Source organism: Lissotriton vulgaris, chromosome 5 (genome assembly GCF_964263255.1).
Source record: "Lissotriton vulgaris chromosome 5, aLisVul1.2, whole genome shotgun sequence".
In the NCBI taxonomy this organism is placed as follows: Eukaryota; Metazoa; Chordata; class Amphibia; order Caudata; family Salamandridae; genus Lissotriton; species Lissotriton vulgaris.
In genome coordinates, this window is record NC_141693.1 from 19,941,714 (window position 1) to 19,960,110 (window position 18,397).

The window sequence follows — 18,397 nt, forward strand, 5'->3', positions numbered from 1 at the left end:
CAGTGTCAGGGCGACCTGTACTTCTAGTAATATCTGATATCTTAGGTCCGGAAACGTATTATCTGGAGCAAAAGGTCGCTCTTCACCAAGAGCCGGTGTGGGCATATATTTCTTCGAGCATAGCATGGGGGCTGTGGGCTTTCTATGGATGCGAGCTCTGTAAATCACTTGAATGGAGACGGAAAGGCTAGGCCCTATCTTCTGCAGGCGGAATATGTTTATCCTTTTCATTAAGCAGGAATGTGTTTCTGTGGAGCAGAACAGATAACTGTAGGCAAAATACTGTCTTGGCAGGCCAGGCTGGGCAGGCTGGGCACCTCTCGGCTGAGCAGGAAGTATGCGAGAGGTCAGGGATACATAGCTAGACTGTAGCTTTCAGAGTGAAAGGAGGCATGAAAACCTTAAATCGGGTCCTGGCTCGGCTGGGCCATGAAAAGGGTCCATCTTGATATTTAAACGTGTAAAATGCAAATACATGGCAACATGGGCCTCATTGCAGAATTAACGTTTCTTAGATGGAGACTTGGAAACTGACATCCTAATGCAGGACGTTAATGCAGGGGCCTCGTTATTCAGCCCGAAGAGGGAAAATACATGGAGGTCATGTACATATACTACACGTTGGGGTACACGATAGGGGACACATAGGCCATATAAAATTTCATTTTCCTCAGATCCCAGTAATCCCTACAACCTGCATTCGAGGAGACCAACCACTGAAGAACCGTATGGGTGCCCCGTGAACCTGAAGCTTGCCGAAGCAGAGCATACCCGAGCACTAGACAATCCACCCTTGTTGACTACACAAGACTCGACTGTGGCCATGTCCGAAGTTCCGCAGTGACCCGCACAGCCCACGCGATCAAGTGGCAGTCCAGGGGACAAGGGCCTCGGCCGCATGTCCTGTGAGAGAGGAATCCGGATGGGAGAGGTGCAGCAGAGGCAGCTCCACGACAGGCAACAGGAAGCACGAGGGCCCCAGGTGAACACCTGGCACCGAGAAACGGTCTGGTGAAGACACTGAACCCATTTCCTAACGGCAAGACCATCCTGGCGGATGACATCAACATCCCCGAGGACATCATGAGAGACTTGGCTGTGAGTCCGTTGGCAGTTCCTCAGCGAAGCTTTTGCGCGGCTCATGCGAAGCCCCGCACGGTCCACCCGGTCCCATCGTGTCCGGCAAGAGGGTCCTCCCAGCGTCTCTAGTGATAGAACAGTCCAAGCAGGAGAGGCCAATCTTCGAGGCTCCAGTGAGAGAGGAGTCCGTCAAGAAAGGCAAGACGGAAGTTACTTGGCCGGACGGAGGTGTAAAGGCATCAAGATCAGCAAATCCAAAGAAAGACCTCTCGTGCCATAGTCGTCTCCAACAACCAACAAGCGTTGTCATCCACTGGACTATGAACACCTGCGAGACCCCTCTGTAGTGTTTTATCTAGGAATCTATATCGATATTCCTATTCTATGCCTTTACACAGGTATAATCCATAAAATCCCTATAACGGCATAAGAATTAGATCCATATCTAGCAGTAGCCCGTGCAATCATATTAAGCAAGGCTACTTCCCCTGACTCCTAGAAAGCACAACGAGTTCTCTAAACACATCAAACCTCCAGCAACCTTGGAAATCCCCGTTTGCCTTTGTTTTGATTTGTAATAGAACTCCTGCGAGCAATGTAAGAACGGCCAGTTCTTGGTGACATCTTTATTGACGTCTTATGTCCACCCTTACGTCAAACCCGACACCTTTCAGGTATAAATATACCAACGTTGCCTTAAGCAAGCACGCGGTGGTGGTTTTGGAGCAGAGCAGTATCAACTTGCCCGAGAGCCCAGCTGATGCGAGAGCCCACGGACGCTGCCCCTCCTCTTTGACGCGCTGAGAAAGACGCTGTCTTTTTCTCCAGCCGAGAAAATCCAGCTCCGGCGTTCTCAGCCTACCCTCGCGGGTTGCTGGGATATCGAGTCCTGACAAAGAGATACCAGACCTCTTGCTTTCTAAATACCAAGGTACGGAGCTGACTAAACCCTTAAAGAGAATTCTTGATTCAGATCCTTGGCAAAACAAACTTAACTTAAACTACTACTTTCTTACTCCCTTCCACGTATTAGGCTTAGGTCAGGTACACCGGGGTAGGCTTAGTTAGAAGCACCAGTTGAGTACGTTAGCCAATGTAAATATGTATGTATAGATTTTATCCATTTTAAGTATCTTATGGCTAAGAAACCATATCAATGCTTTTACAGTATTATTTCATAATACTCTTTTTACTGTACGCACTTTATTTTACATTAAGTATTGCAATTGTGGCAATTCATTTCTCTTGCATGAGAAGGAAGACTGCTCAATAAATTATACCTTTTTATTGAAAACGCCCGTCTCTCTTTTCTCTGCACTCTAGTGAAACTAAGTAAGCACAATTGACTGAGTGAAATAGCTGTCTATTGTTTTCACACGACTCTAGAGATACACTCTTATTGTGGGAGAGCAAAGTTGTCATGTTATATGGTTGTCAGAAGCTAATCCCTTCTTGTCTATCCAGGGAGGTTAAACTCCTCGTTTATTCGAGAAAGTTTCTAGTGACCTCTGAGCTAGCTGGCGAAACTTAAGTCTAATATAGTCAGTAGAGACCTAGTCGACCTCAGTCCTTCGTCTACACTGCTGAGTATATTATTCCAATGCGCAGAGCCTATTGGGAATATAGGAACTACACTACATGGCGCCCAACGTTTGGTAAGGCGATAAAACTAACCAAGACATTAGAGTAACTCAGTCGTGCTTTTTCACACAGACCCTTTTGTCCGTAAATACTACAATAGACGTCTGGAGTGGGTGAAAGCTAAAAATCCGCCAGAACTTAGTAGGAAGAGATTCCTATGTATAGGTTTTTGGTTTATTCAACGTTGAAGGATACAGTGTTCCAAAATATTGTGCACCTAATCTTTGTTTCCTTGAAAACTTGATCTGCAAACAAAAAACTTTCTGTCAGTAAAATGCCTGATGGAGATGAAGATAGAGATGCTACAGCGTCTCAACCGTTGTTGGATGACACAACTCTCCAACAAAATGACCTGAATGCTATACTCATTTCGGTCAACATGAGAAGAGCTATAACTATAAAACTTATAGAAAATGGACTGACATCGCGAGGTGGTAGAGTCATATTTGTGGTAGAGGCCCATGAATATCGGCAGACAGAGGTATTCTACACATGGATAAACTTTCCAGCAGCAAACGCTGTCACACACGACTTCCACTATTACAAAATAGAGGAACCTCCGGAAGAATACACTCCTTTCGAGGATGTTGAAATCCCATTAAATTACCAAGAGCACCTGCTCTGGTTTAAAGGCGCCCAAAAACATAATAATCACATCACAAGGCTCGGTCCACTAGGGATCCCAGGAGCAACGTGGCCGGTTCTAGCCAGCTACACACCTCATCCAGACATCGAAAAAATGTTGGTTCCTGAACTTTTAGCCCAGCTAAAAATACTAATTAAAATACATAGACAATTAGTCCAATATGTAATGTGGACTTCAACAGTCCAACCAGCTATTCACATTCCACAGCTGACCCCTCATCAGGGAAACACAAACAAAATTACACCACAGAACATACAATCATGTCTTGGTAAAGTACCAATAAAACAGGAACAAATCCCATTTTGGTTAGCACAAAAAATAACTCAAGTGGAGGCAGTATTCCCCAATACTACTCCAGTTGAGAAACACAGAATTCTGACTATCTGTCTCCCAATGGGGATCGCACCACATGTGGAGGACTGTGACACTTGGGGCACAGTCTTTGCTTCCATTTACACAAAACACATGGTGTTCCGTCTATGGCGGTAATACCAGACGTACTAAAACAGATTCAAAATTAATACGGTCCGGAACCTGCTTTAACTCTGGGTATGAAATTACTGAAAGACTTCAAACAGGTCTCTGCTATATTATTAGCCAACATAAAAGGGGAAGCAGCAACTGTGGCGATCCGCCAGAAATTGAAAGAAACAGATATAACAGATCAACCAATTGAACTTGCCAGAATCAGAGAAAAATGCTATGAAGAACTGGGTAGAGATAGTTTGGGTGGAAAACCAGTGAAACCCCAACTAATTGAAAATCCTGAAAAGGTATTTATAAAAAATAATCAAAACACTCCAAAAAAGAGCTGGGATAGAAACAAACAATCCACTCCCAAAGGGAAAAAATTCCAGTCCAGACGAAAGTCTCCTCAGCACAGAGAGAGATCTCTAGGCCGAGAAGACAAGTCTCCCCAAAGGGAACCCTCTGAAAAAAGATACAACCTTAGAAATAGGGACAATCTGAAGAAACCTGATAGATATCAAGATATTGATACAAGTCCTTCTCAATCTTTTCAGACTTCCTCGCAGAAATCGGAAAGAAGAGGACTTTCAGAACACAGGGAAGAGCACGTCAAGTCCAAAGACAAGGAACCTGCTCAAAGGAAAAAATTACAATTTACAAGAAAAAAGGTAGCCAGTATTAAAGTAATCAAACATGCCGAGGATACTGAGGACACAGCTGAAAAACGGAGAGTGGGCACAGACAATGCTAGACAGCGGAGCAGAAGTGACCATAGCTCAAAAGACCCTGATGAATCTTCTGGAGTTAGTGGACACGAATGAATACATTCAAGTGGAAACTGCAAACACACGAGTTAGTGTGCCCCACAAACTATATGAAATAACATTACGTATAGAGGGAGATAAAACAAGGAAAGTAAAAGGTCTATTTTGGGAAAAACTTTCTAAAGGCTATGACATTCTGTTAGCTGAGGAAGATTGGCCACCAGAGTTTGTCAGGGGGTGCCCTCATGGCGAAGAAATGATTATGCCTGCCTTCTCTGATCATATCCCAATTCACAAAAAATACATATATGCAAGAAAATGGGCAGTGGCCCAAGCCCCTGCATTATATAAAAATCATGTAGGATGGGATGAGGACTCTCCTCCTCACAAAATCCAGTTAAAAAGTCAACCGACTGCACAAAGGCAGTACCCAATTAAGCAAGAAGCTAAAAAGCAAGTCAGGGAGATTTTAGATGAACTTGAATACCAGGGGGTGATTGAAACATGCACCTCTCAAATGAACAATCCTTTGTTTCCTGTCTCCAAACCAGACGATACATATCGTCTAGTCTTGGACTACAGACATCTAAACTCATGTTGCAAAACATTTGCAGTACAAAACTCACACAGTGCAGCACTAATGAATAACATCGTGCGCAAAAAATACAAAACTACGTTAGATATTTCTAATGGATTCTTTTGTCAAAATATTGCACCAGAAAGCAGGTATTTGACCGCTTTCTCAATAATGGGGTCACAGAAACATTTCTGTCGACTCCCACAGGGATTCAAGAATAGCCCTGAATTATTCTCAGCAAGGGTAACAGAGTTACTACAAATGTATGATGATGAGGCATTATCTTATGTCGATGACATATATCTCACAGATGACGACCTGGACACTCACTTGAAACGAGTGAACACCATAATACTTGGGTTCGCAGCTGAGGGTTACAAAATCAACTTCAAAAAGTCACGAACTGCCCATGTCACTGTCCTGTTTTTAGGATAAGAATTATCGAGTGAAGGCAAAAGCCTAGCAGACAACTTCTTAGAGAAGTGCGCGGTACTCCAGGCACCAAAAACGCTGAGGAACTTACAATCAATACTAGGTTTTCTGAATTTCAGAAGAACTTACATTCTAAATTATGCGGAGAGGGTAAAACCTCTCTATGAATTAATAAAACCTGATTTTAAAGCAATCAATTGGATTCAGAAACACACAGAAATTTTGAGATCTTTGCAAACAGACATGTTAGCTAAAACAAAATTGGAAACTCGCGATAACACACGCAACCTTGTAATCCGAGTCATCCCAGGAAGATGCGGATTCACGTACCTGACCTCTAATGAGGGAGAAACCGTACCAATAGCTTACAAATCACATTTGTATACACAAGAAGAAAAAACATTCAGTCTTTCAGAAAATACTGTGAATGCGGTTCAGACTGCTGTAGCAAGAGAAAGAGCCCTAGCCCAAGGCAAACGAATAACTGTTTATACAGCAGAATCAGCCTTTGAGGCGTTATTCAGCCCAGTTAATCTTCAAACTGTGGCGCTAGATCCAAAATGGATAAAATGGGAAAATTCTCTTGCTGCAGAAGACGTAAAGTACTATTTTGAACCGAACATGAAAAAACTGAAAGATTTGAAATTTGAAGAAGAATATCCTCTGCCAATCGAAATTCTACCTCTCCAACAGTACTTTTGTATAATCTATACAGACAGATTTGTACAAAATTACGATGTGGATAATAAATCCTATAATGCAGCATGCGCGATCATTAAAGGTCGCTGGCTGTGTGGTAAATTCAGACCAAAAATAACAAAAACTGAATCTACATGAAATTGTTCAGCTCAGCGAGCTGAAATCAGATGTTTCAAGATGGCGCTTGAAAATGCCGATCGTGAATTCCCGACACTAATAGTGTGCGATTCGCATTTCTGAGTAAAATCTTATAATAAGGACTTTCAGAACTGGGTTCAAAATGGCTACAAAGATGACACAGGTGCCTCAATCAAGCATAAAACGCTTTGGGAACAAGTAGTTCTTTTACAGAAGGAACTACAAAAGACTCACGTGATACATACACTGAGTCACCGACGTGATGGCGTTCACGTTGCAGGGAATTCATTGGCTAAAACAGCCAAAGCGGAAGCGGCTCAACCGGCTTCCGTAGCCACAAAAAAGCGTTCAGAAAAATACATTGACGGGGAAACAATGCTTGCAGTAAAACGTCTTCAAAAGGCAGCTGTGCAGCGCTACCCATGAACTATCCACTCAATTATATATACATCATTGATGCAAACTCCGTTCCTCTTGCTCGAATCCCTGGAGTGGGGGATAGGGTAATTCCAAACACGAACAGGAGAATCTTCCTAATAGCAGATGCACATATGGGATTGGGTCCTAGGCACCAAGGGATCAAAGAATCACTGAGAGAATTACAATCAGAATACTGGTGGCCGGGGATGAGCGTGCAACATCATAAGTTTGCAATAAACTGCCAAGACTGCAGCAGAGATCGCAGTGGCGAACTTCCATGCCCCTTGGTGTAGTTAGCATAAGCCTATCTACACGTAAAAACCCAGCATCCCAGTGATCCCATTTTTAGACTAATATTCACTTAAAAGATGTGGCCCCAGTGCTCGGCTGATGCCAGAACTGTTATAAAAGATTTGCGAGTCTTTATCGGCATATACGCAATTGGCATGCTACATTCTGACCAGGATCCTGCTTTCAGCTCTCGAGCTTATAAGGAGGCCATGACCAGCATGGGCATCGCATTGCGGTACTCTTGTCCCTTCCATCCTGAGGGAAATGGGATTGTGGAAAGAAAAAACCGAGACATAAAGCAATCTATAACGGCAAAGGTATTCGGTTCGGGTGATGGGTGGGTCAAACATTTAACAAGTGTCCAACTAAGTCTTAACAATCTGCCAAGAAATTCTCTAAAAGGTTTCAGTCCGTACGAACTATTGTTCGGTCTTAGAATGCACATTCAGGACTTAGATAGTCAAGTCTCAGTGGTAGACAAGAAATGCTTTGACATCAAAGATCGTTTGGCTGTTTTACAGGACTTGAATGAAACAAGAAAAGCCCTGAGCAACATAAAGTTATAACAACAGCCAACAGCCACTGAAGATACACCACCAGTCCCAGGAAGGCCTGTCTGGATTCCAAAGATTGGGGATATGGTCAGAGAAAAGATTGCGGTGAAGAAGGAATTTGGGCCTTCTTACAGAAAAGCAGTACCTGTCTTAGCCATCAACGGAACAAGATCTGTCGTACTACCGCCTCTTGCTGGTAAAAAGGAGTACCGAGTTGTATCCATCGACCTGGTAAAACCACAATCATGTGGCCAATAATAAATAGTAGGCCCAGTGGTCTCCCAAGAAGTAGCAGAATACCAAAGTTTGCTACAATACAAGAGGTTCAAACTGAGAGACTAATCACATTTGATAAACCTGCAGTGAGAGAAAAAGGACTATGTAATAACGCAATGGAACTTGTGCCTCTTGAAACCCAAATAACAACAGTTCATCATGAAACACCTGTCTACAACGATGTAGCCTCAGACTATGCTAATGAAAGAAGAGGTGATAAAACAAATAAAAATTCGGAAGCAATTCCACCAATAGACAGAACTGCATCTGGCTACTTCATCAACTTTGATAATTTTTCGGAAGATCCAAGCGAGCATGAAGAAACGCCAGCATCAAAAAGTTTTAAAGACAAAATAACTGAACTCTTTGATCAACTAAAAGAAACATATTTGATTTCTCCATGGAGTGAAGTATGGTTTGTGTTAGGTGTACTTTTTCTCCTACTTTGGCTCATCATGGTCCTTTGCCTTGGAAAGTTCATTGAAGGAAAACACAGTACAATGGACACAGCAAGCCAGAACATCAACTTGGTCCTGAAACCTCAGAAATCATCTCACATCGAGAAACGTGAACTTTCATCAGTAAATGTCACAGCCATTCCAATACCCGGTGGGGTAGCTTGGGATAAAACAGATTACAAAATATATGGCCCGGTTGAACTCTTAAAGTATCCACATCAGTTCAAGGTTTCATTAAGTGACTTTGTAAAAGCGAGTACATTCTCTGATGATTGGGACTTTGAAAGTATAAATAATATGATGTCTGATTTAGTAATGTCAGCAAAATTTACAGAACATGATTACTTACAAGGTTCATCGAATTATGAACAGATGTATTGCTACAACCACTACGCACATCACTACTTGCATAAATCTGCCCAACCTAGAAATGTTTTTAACTTTAATCAATGGGAACATTGTGCAACTCCACCGAAAAGCAGTTCAAAGACATTTTATGAGAAATTTCTATACTTCTCAGGCTTTAACATAAGTGATGCAGAAACGTTTTATTTAAAACTGTCAGAAAAAACAGGTTTAAAAACAATGTTGACAAATACTAAATTGATATATTCAGAAACATTTTATGAAAAAATGATTACATTTGGTTTTGACTTTTGGAAAAACTACATTGAAACGAAAACAATCTGGGGTTCAACAGATTGGCAAGTGCTAGGTTTAGAAGCCTATTTAGAGCCTGCATGATCCCAGAACAAATTATATTCCTGAATGACACCATTCAACAAACAACCTGTCTTGGCCTAGCCAAAATTAAAGACTTAAACAAACCGTCTATTCCTAAACCAGTATCTGACTATAATAGCACCACAGACAGTGAGATAGACGTATCCCATATTTTACACCAAAACAGAACACATCCTGATTGGAAAAAATGGTTGATCTGGCCCACAGACACTAATAACTGTCAAGATAGATTCCTGAACAGAAAAGAGGGATTTAAAATGAACAGGCCAGACCCAAGATACTCCCAGTGACAATATCCAGGGATAGTTACAACATACAGTGTAGGGAAACTATGCCTTGAGTGGCTAGAGAAATCCACACTGGCTGAAATTAAGCAACACTTGACTTTACTTAAAGACGGTACTGACTTGCGTGATTTCTTAACGGGACCACGCAAACAGCGTCAAAAACGTTTCATAGCGGCCGGTATATACGCTGCGTACAACGAAGCTTGGAAAATAATTCAAATTGAAACTGCAGAGAAAATACGAGAAATTGATCGTATTAATTTGGAAAAGTCACTTTCTGTTGTGGACAATGGGTTAATGACTCTGTCCTCCAGGATATATTCACTGGACAGTATTGTATCATCTGCTATCGATATAATAGATAAGGACTTACTAATGTTACAACACGGTCAGTCCCAATTACGTTCTATTGTACAGCTTGGCTGGACGTTGCAAAATCTGCGTTCAGGCTATGTGCCTTGGCGTTTAATCAACACAACGGCATTGTTCTCTATCTTTAACCTTACTGATAAACAAATCAGTTTGGCACAGAAAGGAGCAGACTATACGATTCTGAGCATTGAAAAACTTGAGAGATTAACATTGACAATGTCAGAAAGACCTGTCATTGAATGGATAATACACAGAATATTTCACAATTCCGATAACAACTTTCCAATTTAAAAATTGCCAAGAGTATATACCAGCAGGCCAGTATGAAAGGTTGGGTAAAGGATACATTAAGTCATCATAAACATTACCATATACACACACATGTTACAGTAATAAAAATCAGAATGTATTGTTGTGTGTTTATCTAGGAACCAGAATCAATATTTCCGTTTTATGCCCTTACATGCCTATAATCGATAATATCCATATAATGGCATAAGAATCAGATCCATATTTTAGTAAATCGCCCTTGCAGTCCAAAGCACGGCAAAAACCACTTCCTCAGATTCCTAGAAAGCACAACGAGTTCTTTCAACAAACCAAACCTCCAGCAACCTGGGAAATCCCCGTTAGCTTTGTTTTGATTTGTAATAGAACTCCTGCGAAGCACTGTAAGAACGGCCAGTTCTTGGTGACATCTTTATTGACGTCTTATGTCCACCCTTACGTCAAACCCGGCACCTTTTCAGGTATAAATATACCAACGCTGCCTTAAGCAAACACACGCGGTGGTGAATATTGGAGCCGAGCAGCTGTCTACTTTCCGAGAGCCCAGCAGATGCAAGAAGCCCACGGACACTGCCCCTCCTCTTTGACGCGCTGAGAAAGACGCTGTCTTTTCTCCTGCCGAGAAAATCCAGCCTCCGGCGTTTCCAGGCCTACCCTTGCGGGTGACTGGGATATCGATTCCTGAGAGAGAGAGATACCAGACCTCCTACATTCTATTACCAAGGTACAGTGCTGACTAAAGCCACAGCTGCGTTCACTTCACCTACAACAAGCCCAAACCCAACAACCACCCCCAACCAACTCTGCAAAGAAACTGGAACAAAATCACCATCGACCAGATCTCCTCATCGCTTCTTCTTAACCCCCCAGCCCACTCCTCAAACCCCGACCAAGCCGCCACCAACCTCACACTATGGTTATCCAACAGCGCCGACATCCTAGCACCACTGAAAAAACAACAAACCAAACTAGGCAGCAAGAAGGCCTCCTGGTTCAACGATGATCTTAAGAAATCCAAGAAACTCTGCCGCTCCCTTGAGAAGGCCTGGAAAAAAGACCCAACCACCAGCACCAAGGACGCCTTCAAAAACGCCACCCGCATACACCACCAACTGATCCGAAAGGCCAAGAAAACTGCCTTCAAGGACCGACTAGACAGCAACGCCCACAACAGCAAGGAACTTTTCAACATCGTCAAGGAATTTACCAATCCCTCGGCCAACTCTAACGACATCACCCCCTCTCAAGCCCTCTGCGACTCCCTAGCCTCACTCTTCCACAACAAAATTGCAGAAATCCACAACAGCTTCGACAACCAACCCGGAGACCAACCCACCCAACCACATGCTGGACCTTCACCCCCCCCCCGAACATCCTTAACGACTGGAACCCAATCTCCACTGAGGACACCATCCGCCTGATGAACTCCATCCACTCAGGATCCCCCACAGACCCTTGCCCTCACCACATCTTCAACAAAGCAGACTCCATCATAGCACCGCACCTCCGAGACGCCATCAACTGCTCCCTCAACTCCGCCACCTTCCCGGAAAGCTGGAAACACGCTGAACTCAGCGCCCTTCTGAAAAAACCCACAGCGGACCCCACCAAACTCAAAAACTACTGTCCCATCTCGCTCCTTCCATTCCCGGCCAAAGTCATCGAGAAAGCTGTCAACTACCAGCTCGCCGCCTTCCTCGAAGCCAACAATTCCCTCGACTCCTCACAGTCCGGCTTCCGAGCAAAACACAGCACGGAGACCGCCCTCATCGCTGCAACAGACGACATTCGAACTCTACTGGACAATGGAGACACAGTCGCCCTCATCCTCCTCGACCTCTCCGCAGCCTTCGACACAGTCTGCCACAGCACCCTTCTACAACGCCTCAGAAACATCGGAATCCAAGGAAAAGCACTAGAATGGATCACCTCGTTCCTCACCGGAAGAACCCAGAGAGTCCGCCTTCCACCATTCAAGTCAGAGGCCACTGAAGTCATCTGCGGCGTACCACAAGGATCTTCACTCAGCCCCACCCTTTTCAATGTATACATGAGCCCCCTCGCGGCCATCGCACGCCAACACAACCTCAACATCATCTCCTACGCGGACGACACCCAACTGATCCTATCACTCACCAATGACCCTAACACCGCCAAAACTAACCTACACGAAGGAATGAAAGAAGTAGCTGAATGGATGAAACACAGCCGTCTGAAACTGAACTCAGATAAAACAGAAGTACTCATCTTAGGTACCTCCCCCTCCGCATGGGACGACTCGTGGTGGCCAGAAGCCCTTGGAAAAGCACCCATCCCAACAGACCACGCTCGGAACCTGGGCGTCATCCTGGACTCCTCACTTTCAATGAACAGACAAGTCAACGCTGTCTCTTCATCCTGCTTCAACATTCTTCGCATGCTCAAAAAAACTTTTCGTTGGATCCCCACCGAAACTAGGAAAACGGTCACCCACGCTCTGGTCACGAGCCGACTGGACTATGGAAACACCCTCTACGCCGGTACTACCGCTAAACTCCAGAAAAAACTCCAACGAATCCAAAACGCCTCAGCCAGGCTCATACTAGACATCCCACGTAAAGAACATATCTCTGGTCACCTGAAAAACCTCCACTGGCTCCCCGTCAATAAGAGGATCACTTTCCGGCTCCTAACCCACGCACACAAAGCACTCTACGAAATCGGACCAGAATGCCTCAACTCACGACTGTCCTTCTACACCCCCTCCCGCCAACTACGATCATCCAACCAAGCCCTCGCCATGGTACCTCGCATCAACAAAACCACCATGGGAGGCAGATCCTTCTCCTACCTGGCAGCTAAAACCTGGAACTCACTTCCCACCCACCTTCGCCTTACCCAGAACCACCTAGCATTCAGAAAGCAACTTAAAACCTGGATATTTGACAAGTAATTCCCCACCCCTCCTCAAGCGCCTTGAGACCCTCTGGGTATGTAGCGCGCTATATAAATTCTTTGACTTGACTTGACTTGACTTAGAGAAAATTCTTGAACCAGATTCTTGGCAAAACCTACTTAACTTAAACTGCTACTTATTTACCCCTTCCCAGTATTAGGCTTAGGTCAGGTACACCGGGGTAGGCGTATTTAGAAGCACCAGTTGAGCACGTTAGCTAATGTATATATGTACATATATATTTTAACCATTTTAAAGTATCTTATGGGTAAGAAACCATATCAATGCTTTTACAGTATTATTTCATAATACTCCTTTTAATGTACCTACTTTACTTTATAATAAGTATTGCAATTGTGGCAATTCATTTCTCTTGCATGAGAAGGAAGACTGCTCAATAAATAATATCCTTTATTGAAAAACGCCCGTCTCTCCATTCTCTGCACTCTGGTGAAAGTAAGAACGCACGTCTGACTGAGTGAAATAATTGTCTAATGTTTTCACACGACTCTAGAGATTTACTCTTATTTCCGAGGGAGCAAAGTTGTCATGTTTATGCGGTTGTCGGAAGCTAAATCCCTTCTTGTCTGAGTCAGGGAAGCTGATCACTTCCTATTCAGTCAAGAAAGTTTCCAGTGACCTCTGAGCTAGCTGGCGCAAAACCCAATTAAGTCTAACATAGTCAGTAGAGACCTAGAAGACCTCAGTCCTACGTCTACACTGCTGTTTATGTTATTCTAATGCGCAGGGCCTATAGGGAAAATAGGAACTACACTACATGGCGCCCAACGTTTGGTAAGGCGATAAAACTAACGCAAGACGTTAGAGTAACTCAGTCGTGCTATTTCACACAGACCCTTTGTCCCGTAAATACTCCAATAGACGTCTGGAGTGGGTGAAAGGTTAAAATCCGCCGGAACTTAGTAGGAAGAGATTCCTATGTAAAGTTTTTGGTTTAGTCAACGTTGAAGGATATAGTGTTCCAAAATATTATTGTGCACCTAATCTTTTGTTTCCTTGGAAACCTGCTCTGCAAACTTTATTAAAACAATGTCAGAAAATGGCGATAACAACGAAACCAATGAAGTCGCAGTAGATGCGAATCAACGGGGTTTCGATGTTACAGGTTTTAATGAACTGGGTGCAATTATAATCCCGGCAAACATAAGGAAAACTATAACTTTAAAACTTATAGAAAACGGACTGTCAGCACGAGGTGGGACAGTCATTTTCGTGATAGAGGCACACGAATATCTGCAGACAGAGGTATTCTATACATGGATAAACTTTCCAGCGGCAAACGCTACAACACACGAATTCCACTATTACAAAATAGAGGAACCTCCGGAGGAATACATTCCTTTCGAGGAGATTGAAATCCCATTAAAATACCAAGAGCACCTGCTCTGGTTTAAAGGCGCCCTAAAACATAATGATCACATCACCAGACTCGGTCCACTAGGTAGACCAGGAGCAACGTGGCCGATTCTAGCCAGCTACACACCACATCCAGACATTGAAAAAATGTCAGACGAGGAACTTTTAGCCCAGCTAAAATTTCTAATTAAAATTCACAGGCAGTTAGTCCAATATGTAATGAGGACTGCAACAGTCCAACCAGCAGTTAACATTCAACAGCTGACCCCTCATCAGGGGAACACAAATAAAATTACACCACAGAACATACAATCATGTCTTGGTAAAACGCCCGCAAAACGGGAACAAATTCCATTCTGGCTAGCACAAAAAAAAACTCAGATAGAGGCAGTATTCCCAAATACTACCCCTAGTGAGAAACACAGAATTCTGACTATCTGCCTTCCAATGGGGGTTGCACCACATGTAGAGGACTGTGACACTTGGGGTACAGTCTTTGCTTCCATTTACACAAAAACACACAGGGTTCCGTCTCTGGCGGTAATACCAGATGTACTAAGACAGATTCAAAATGAATACTGTCCAGAACCTGCTTCAACTCTTGGTATGAAATTACTGAAAGACTTCAAGCAGGTCTCGGCTATATTATTTGCCAACATAAAAGGTGAAGCAGCATCTGTGGCGATCCGCCAAAAATTGAAGGAAACAGATATAACAGGACAACCAATTCAACTTGCCAGAATCATAGAAAAATCGTATGAAGAACTAGGTAGAGATAGTTTGGGTGGGATACCGGTAAAACCCCAACTACTTGAAAATCCTGAGAAAATATTTATTAAAAATAATGTAAACACTCCAAAAAAGAGCTGGGATGGAAATAAACAATCCAGTCCCAAAGAAAGAAGATTCCAGTCCAGAGGAAGGTCTCCTTGACGGAGAGAAAGAACTCCAACTCGAGAACACCAGTCTCCCCAAAGGGAGCACTCTGAGAAAAGATACAACCTTAGAAATAGGGATAATCTGAAGAAACCTGATAGATATCAAAGTACTGATACACGTCCCTCTCGATCTTTTTCGCAGAAATCGGAAAGAAGAGGACGATCGGAAAACAGGGAAGAGCACGCCAAGTCCAAAGACAAGGAACCTGCTCAGAGTAAAAAATTACAATTTCCGAGAAAGAAGGTAGCCAGTATTAAAATAATCGAAAATGCCGAGAATACTGAGGACACAGCTGAAAAACGGAGAGTGGGCACAGACAATGCTAGACAGCGCAGCAGAAATCAGCATAGCTCGCAAGATCCTGATGAATCATCTGGAGACAGTGGACACGAATGAATACATTCAAGTGGAAACTGCAGATACCAGAGTTAGCGAACCTCACAAAATATACGATATAACACTACGTATAGAGGGAAATAAGACTAGGAAAATAAGGGGTCTGTTTTGGGATAATCTCTCAAAAGGCTATGACATCCTATTAGCTGAAAAAGACTGGCCACCAGAGTTTGTCAGGGAGTGCCCTTATGGCGAAGAAATGATTATGCCTGCCTTCTCAAATCATATTCCAATGCATAGAAAATATGTATATGCAAGAAAATGGGCAGTAGCTCAAGCTCCTGCATTATACAAAAATCATGTAGGATGGGATGAAGACTCCCCTCCTCACAAAATCCAGTTAAAACATGAACCAGCTGCACAAAGGCAGTACCCAATTAAGCAAGAAGCTAAAAAACAGGTCAGGGAGATTTTAGATCAACTTGAATACCAGGGGGTGATTGAAACATGCACCTCCCAAATGAACAATCCTTTGTTTCCTGTCTCCAAACCAGACAATTCGTATCGTCTAGTTTTGGACTACAGACACCTTAACTCATGTTGCAAAACATTTGCGGTACAAAATTCGCACAGTGCGGCACTAATGAATAACATAGTTCGCAAAAAATACAAAACAACATTAGACATTTCTAATGGGTTCTTTTATCAGAATATCGCACCTGAAAGCAGGTATATGACCGCTTTCTCAATTATGGGGTCGCAGAAAAATTTCTGCCGACTCCCACAAGGGTTAAAGAATAGCCCAGGATTATTCTCAGCCAGAGTAACAGAGTTACTACAAATGTATGACGATGAGGCATTATCTTATGTCGATGACATCTATCTCACAGACGACGACTTGGATACTCACTTGAAAAGAGTGAACACCATAATACTTGGATTCTCAGCAGAGAGTTACAAATTCAACTTTAAAAAGTCACGAATTGCCCATCTAACGGTCCTGTTTTTAGGATACGAATGATCAAGTGAAGGCAAAAGCCTGGCAGACAACTTTTTAGAGAAGTGTGCTGTATTCCAAGCACCTAAAACGCTGAAGAATCTACAATCGATACTAGGCTTCCTGAATTTCGGAAGAACTTATATTCTCAATTACGCAGAGAGGGTTAAACCTCTCTACGAAATAATAAAATCTGATTTTAAACCAATCAACTGGACTCAGAAACACACAGAAATTTTGAGATCACTGCAAACGGACATGTTAGCTAAAACAAAATTAGAAACACGTGACAATACACGCAATCTTGTGATCCGAGTCATTCCAGGAAGATGCGGATTCACGTACCTGACCTCTAATGAGAGAGAAACGGTACCAATAGCTTACAAATCACATTTGTACACACAAACAGAGAAAACATTCAGTCTTAAAGAAAATACTGTGAAGGCAGTACGGACAGCTGTAGCTAAAGGAAGAGCCCTAGCCCAAGGCAAAAGGATAACTGTTTTTACAGCAGAATCAGCCTTCGAGGCATTAAGAAGCCCAGTCAACCTGCCTACCGTGGCATTAGATCCAAAAGGAAAATTCTCTTGATACAGAAAAAGTGACATACTATTATGGTCCGAACATGAAAAAACTGAATGAGCTAAAATATGAAGAAGAATATCCTCTGCCAAACAAAATTCTGCCTCTCCAACAGTACTCTTGTATAATCTATACAGACAGATTTGTTCAGCATTACATTGTAGATGATAAATCCTACAATGCAGCCTGCGCGATTGTTAAAGGTCGCTGGCTCTGCGGTAAATTCAGACCGAAAATAACAAAAACTGAATCACTGAGAAACTGTTCAGCTGAGCGAGCTGAAATTAGATCTTTAAAGATGGCGCTTGAAAATGCCGATCATGAATTCCCGACACTAATAGTGTGCGATTCGCATTTCTGCGTCAAATATTACAATAATGATTTGCAGAACTGGGTTTAGAACGATTACAAAGATGACACAGGTGCCACAATCAAGCATAAAACGCTTTGGGAACAAGTAGTTCTTTTAAAGAAAGAACTACAAAAGACTCACGTGATACATACACTGAGTCATCAACGTGATGGAGTTCACGTTGCAGGGAATTCATTGGCTAATACAGCCACAGCGGAAGCAACTCAACCGGCTTCCGTAGCCACAAAAAAGCGTTCAGAAAAATACATAGACGGGGAAACCATGCTGGCGGTAAAAACGTCTTTAAAAGGCGATTGTGCAGCACTACCCGTGAACTATCCACTCAATTATACATACGTAATTGACGCAAACTCCGTTCCTTTTGCTCGAATCCCTGGAGTGGTGGATAGAGTAATTCCAAACATGAACAGGAGAGTCTTATTAATAGCAGACGCACACATGGGTGAGGGTCCAAGGCACAAGAAGATCAAAGAATCCCTGACAGAATTACAATCAGAATACTGGTGGCCGGGATGAGCGTGCAACATCATAAGTTTGCAATAAAATGCCAAGACTGCAGCAGAGATCGCAGTGGTGAACTTCCGTGCCCCTTGGTATAGTTAGCATAAGCCTATCTACAGGTTAAGACCCAACATTACAGTAATCCCATTTTCAGACTAATATTCACTTAAAAGATGTGGCCCCAGCGCTCGGCTGATGCCAGAACTGTTATAAAAGATTTGC

At 43.0% G+C, this 18,397-nt stretch overlaps 2 protein-coding genes across 2 annotated transcripts in view; one reads left to right on the forward strand and one right to left on the reverse strand.

The window, feature by feature from the left end:
- The window catches only part of LOC147710014 (E3 ubiquitin-protein ligase TRIM39-like), a 541,081-nt gene that overhangs the window by 447,126 nt on the left and 75,558 nt on the right, over positions 1-18,397 (reverse strand). The gene's annotated exons all lie outside the window — the stretch shown is intronic.
- LOC147710015 (uncharacterized) overlaps positions 7,956-18,397 on the forward strand; it is a 30,336-nt gene continuing 19,894 nt past the window's right edge. The window contains exon 1 of the mRNA XM_086921465.1: positions 7,956-8,976. Within this exon, the coding sequence (XP_086777591.1) occupies positions 7,956-8,976 (1,021 nt within the window). The remainder of the gene's footprint in view (positions 8,977-18,397) is intronic.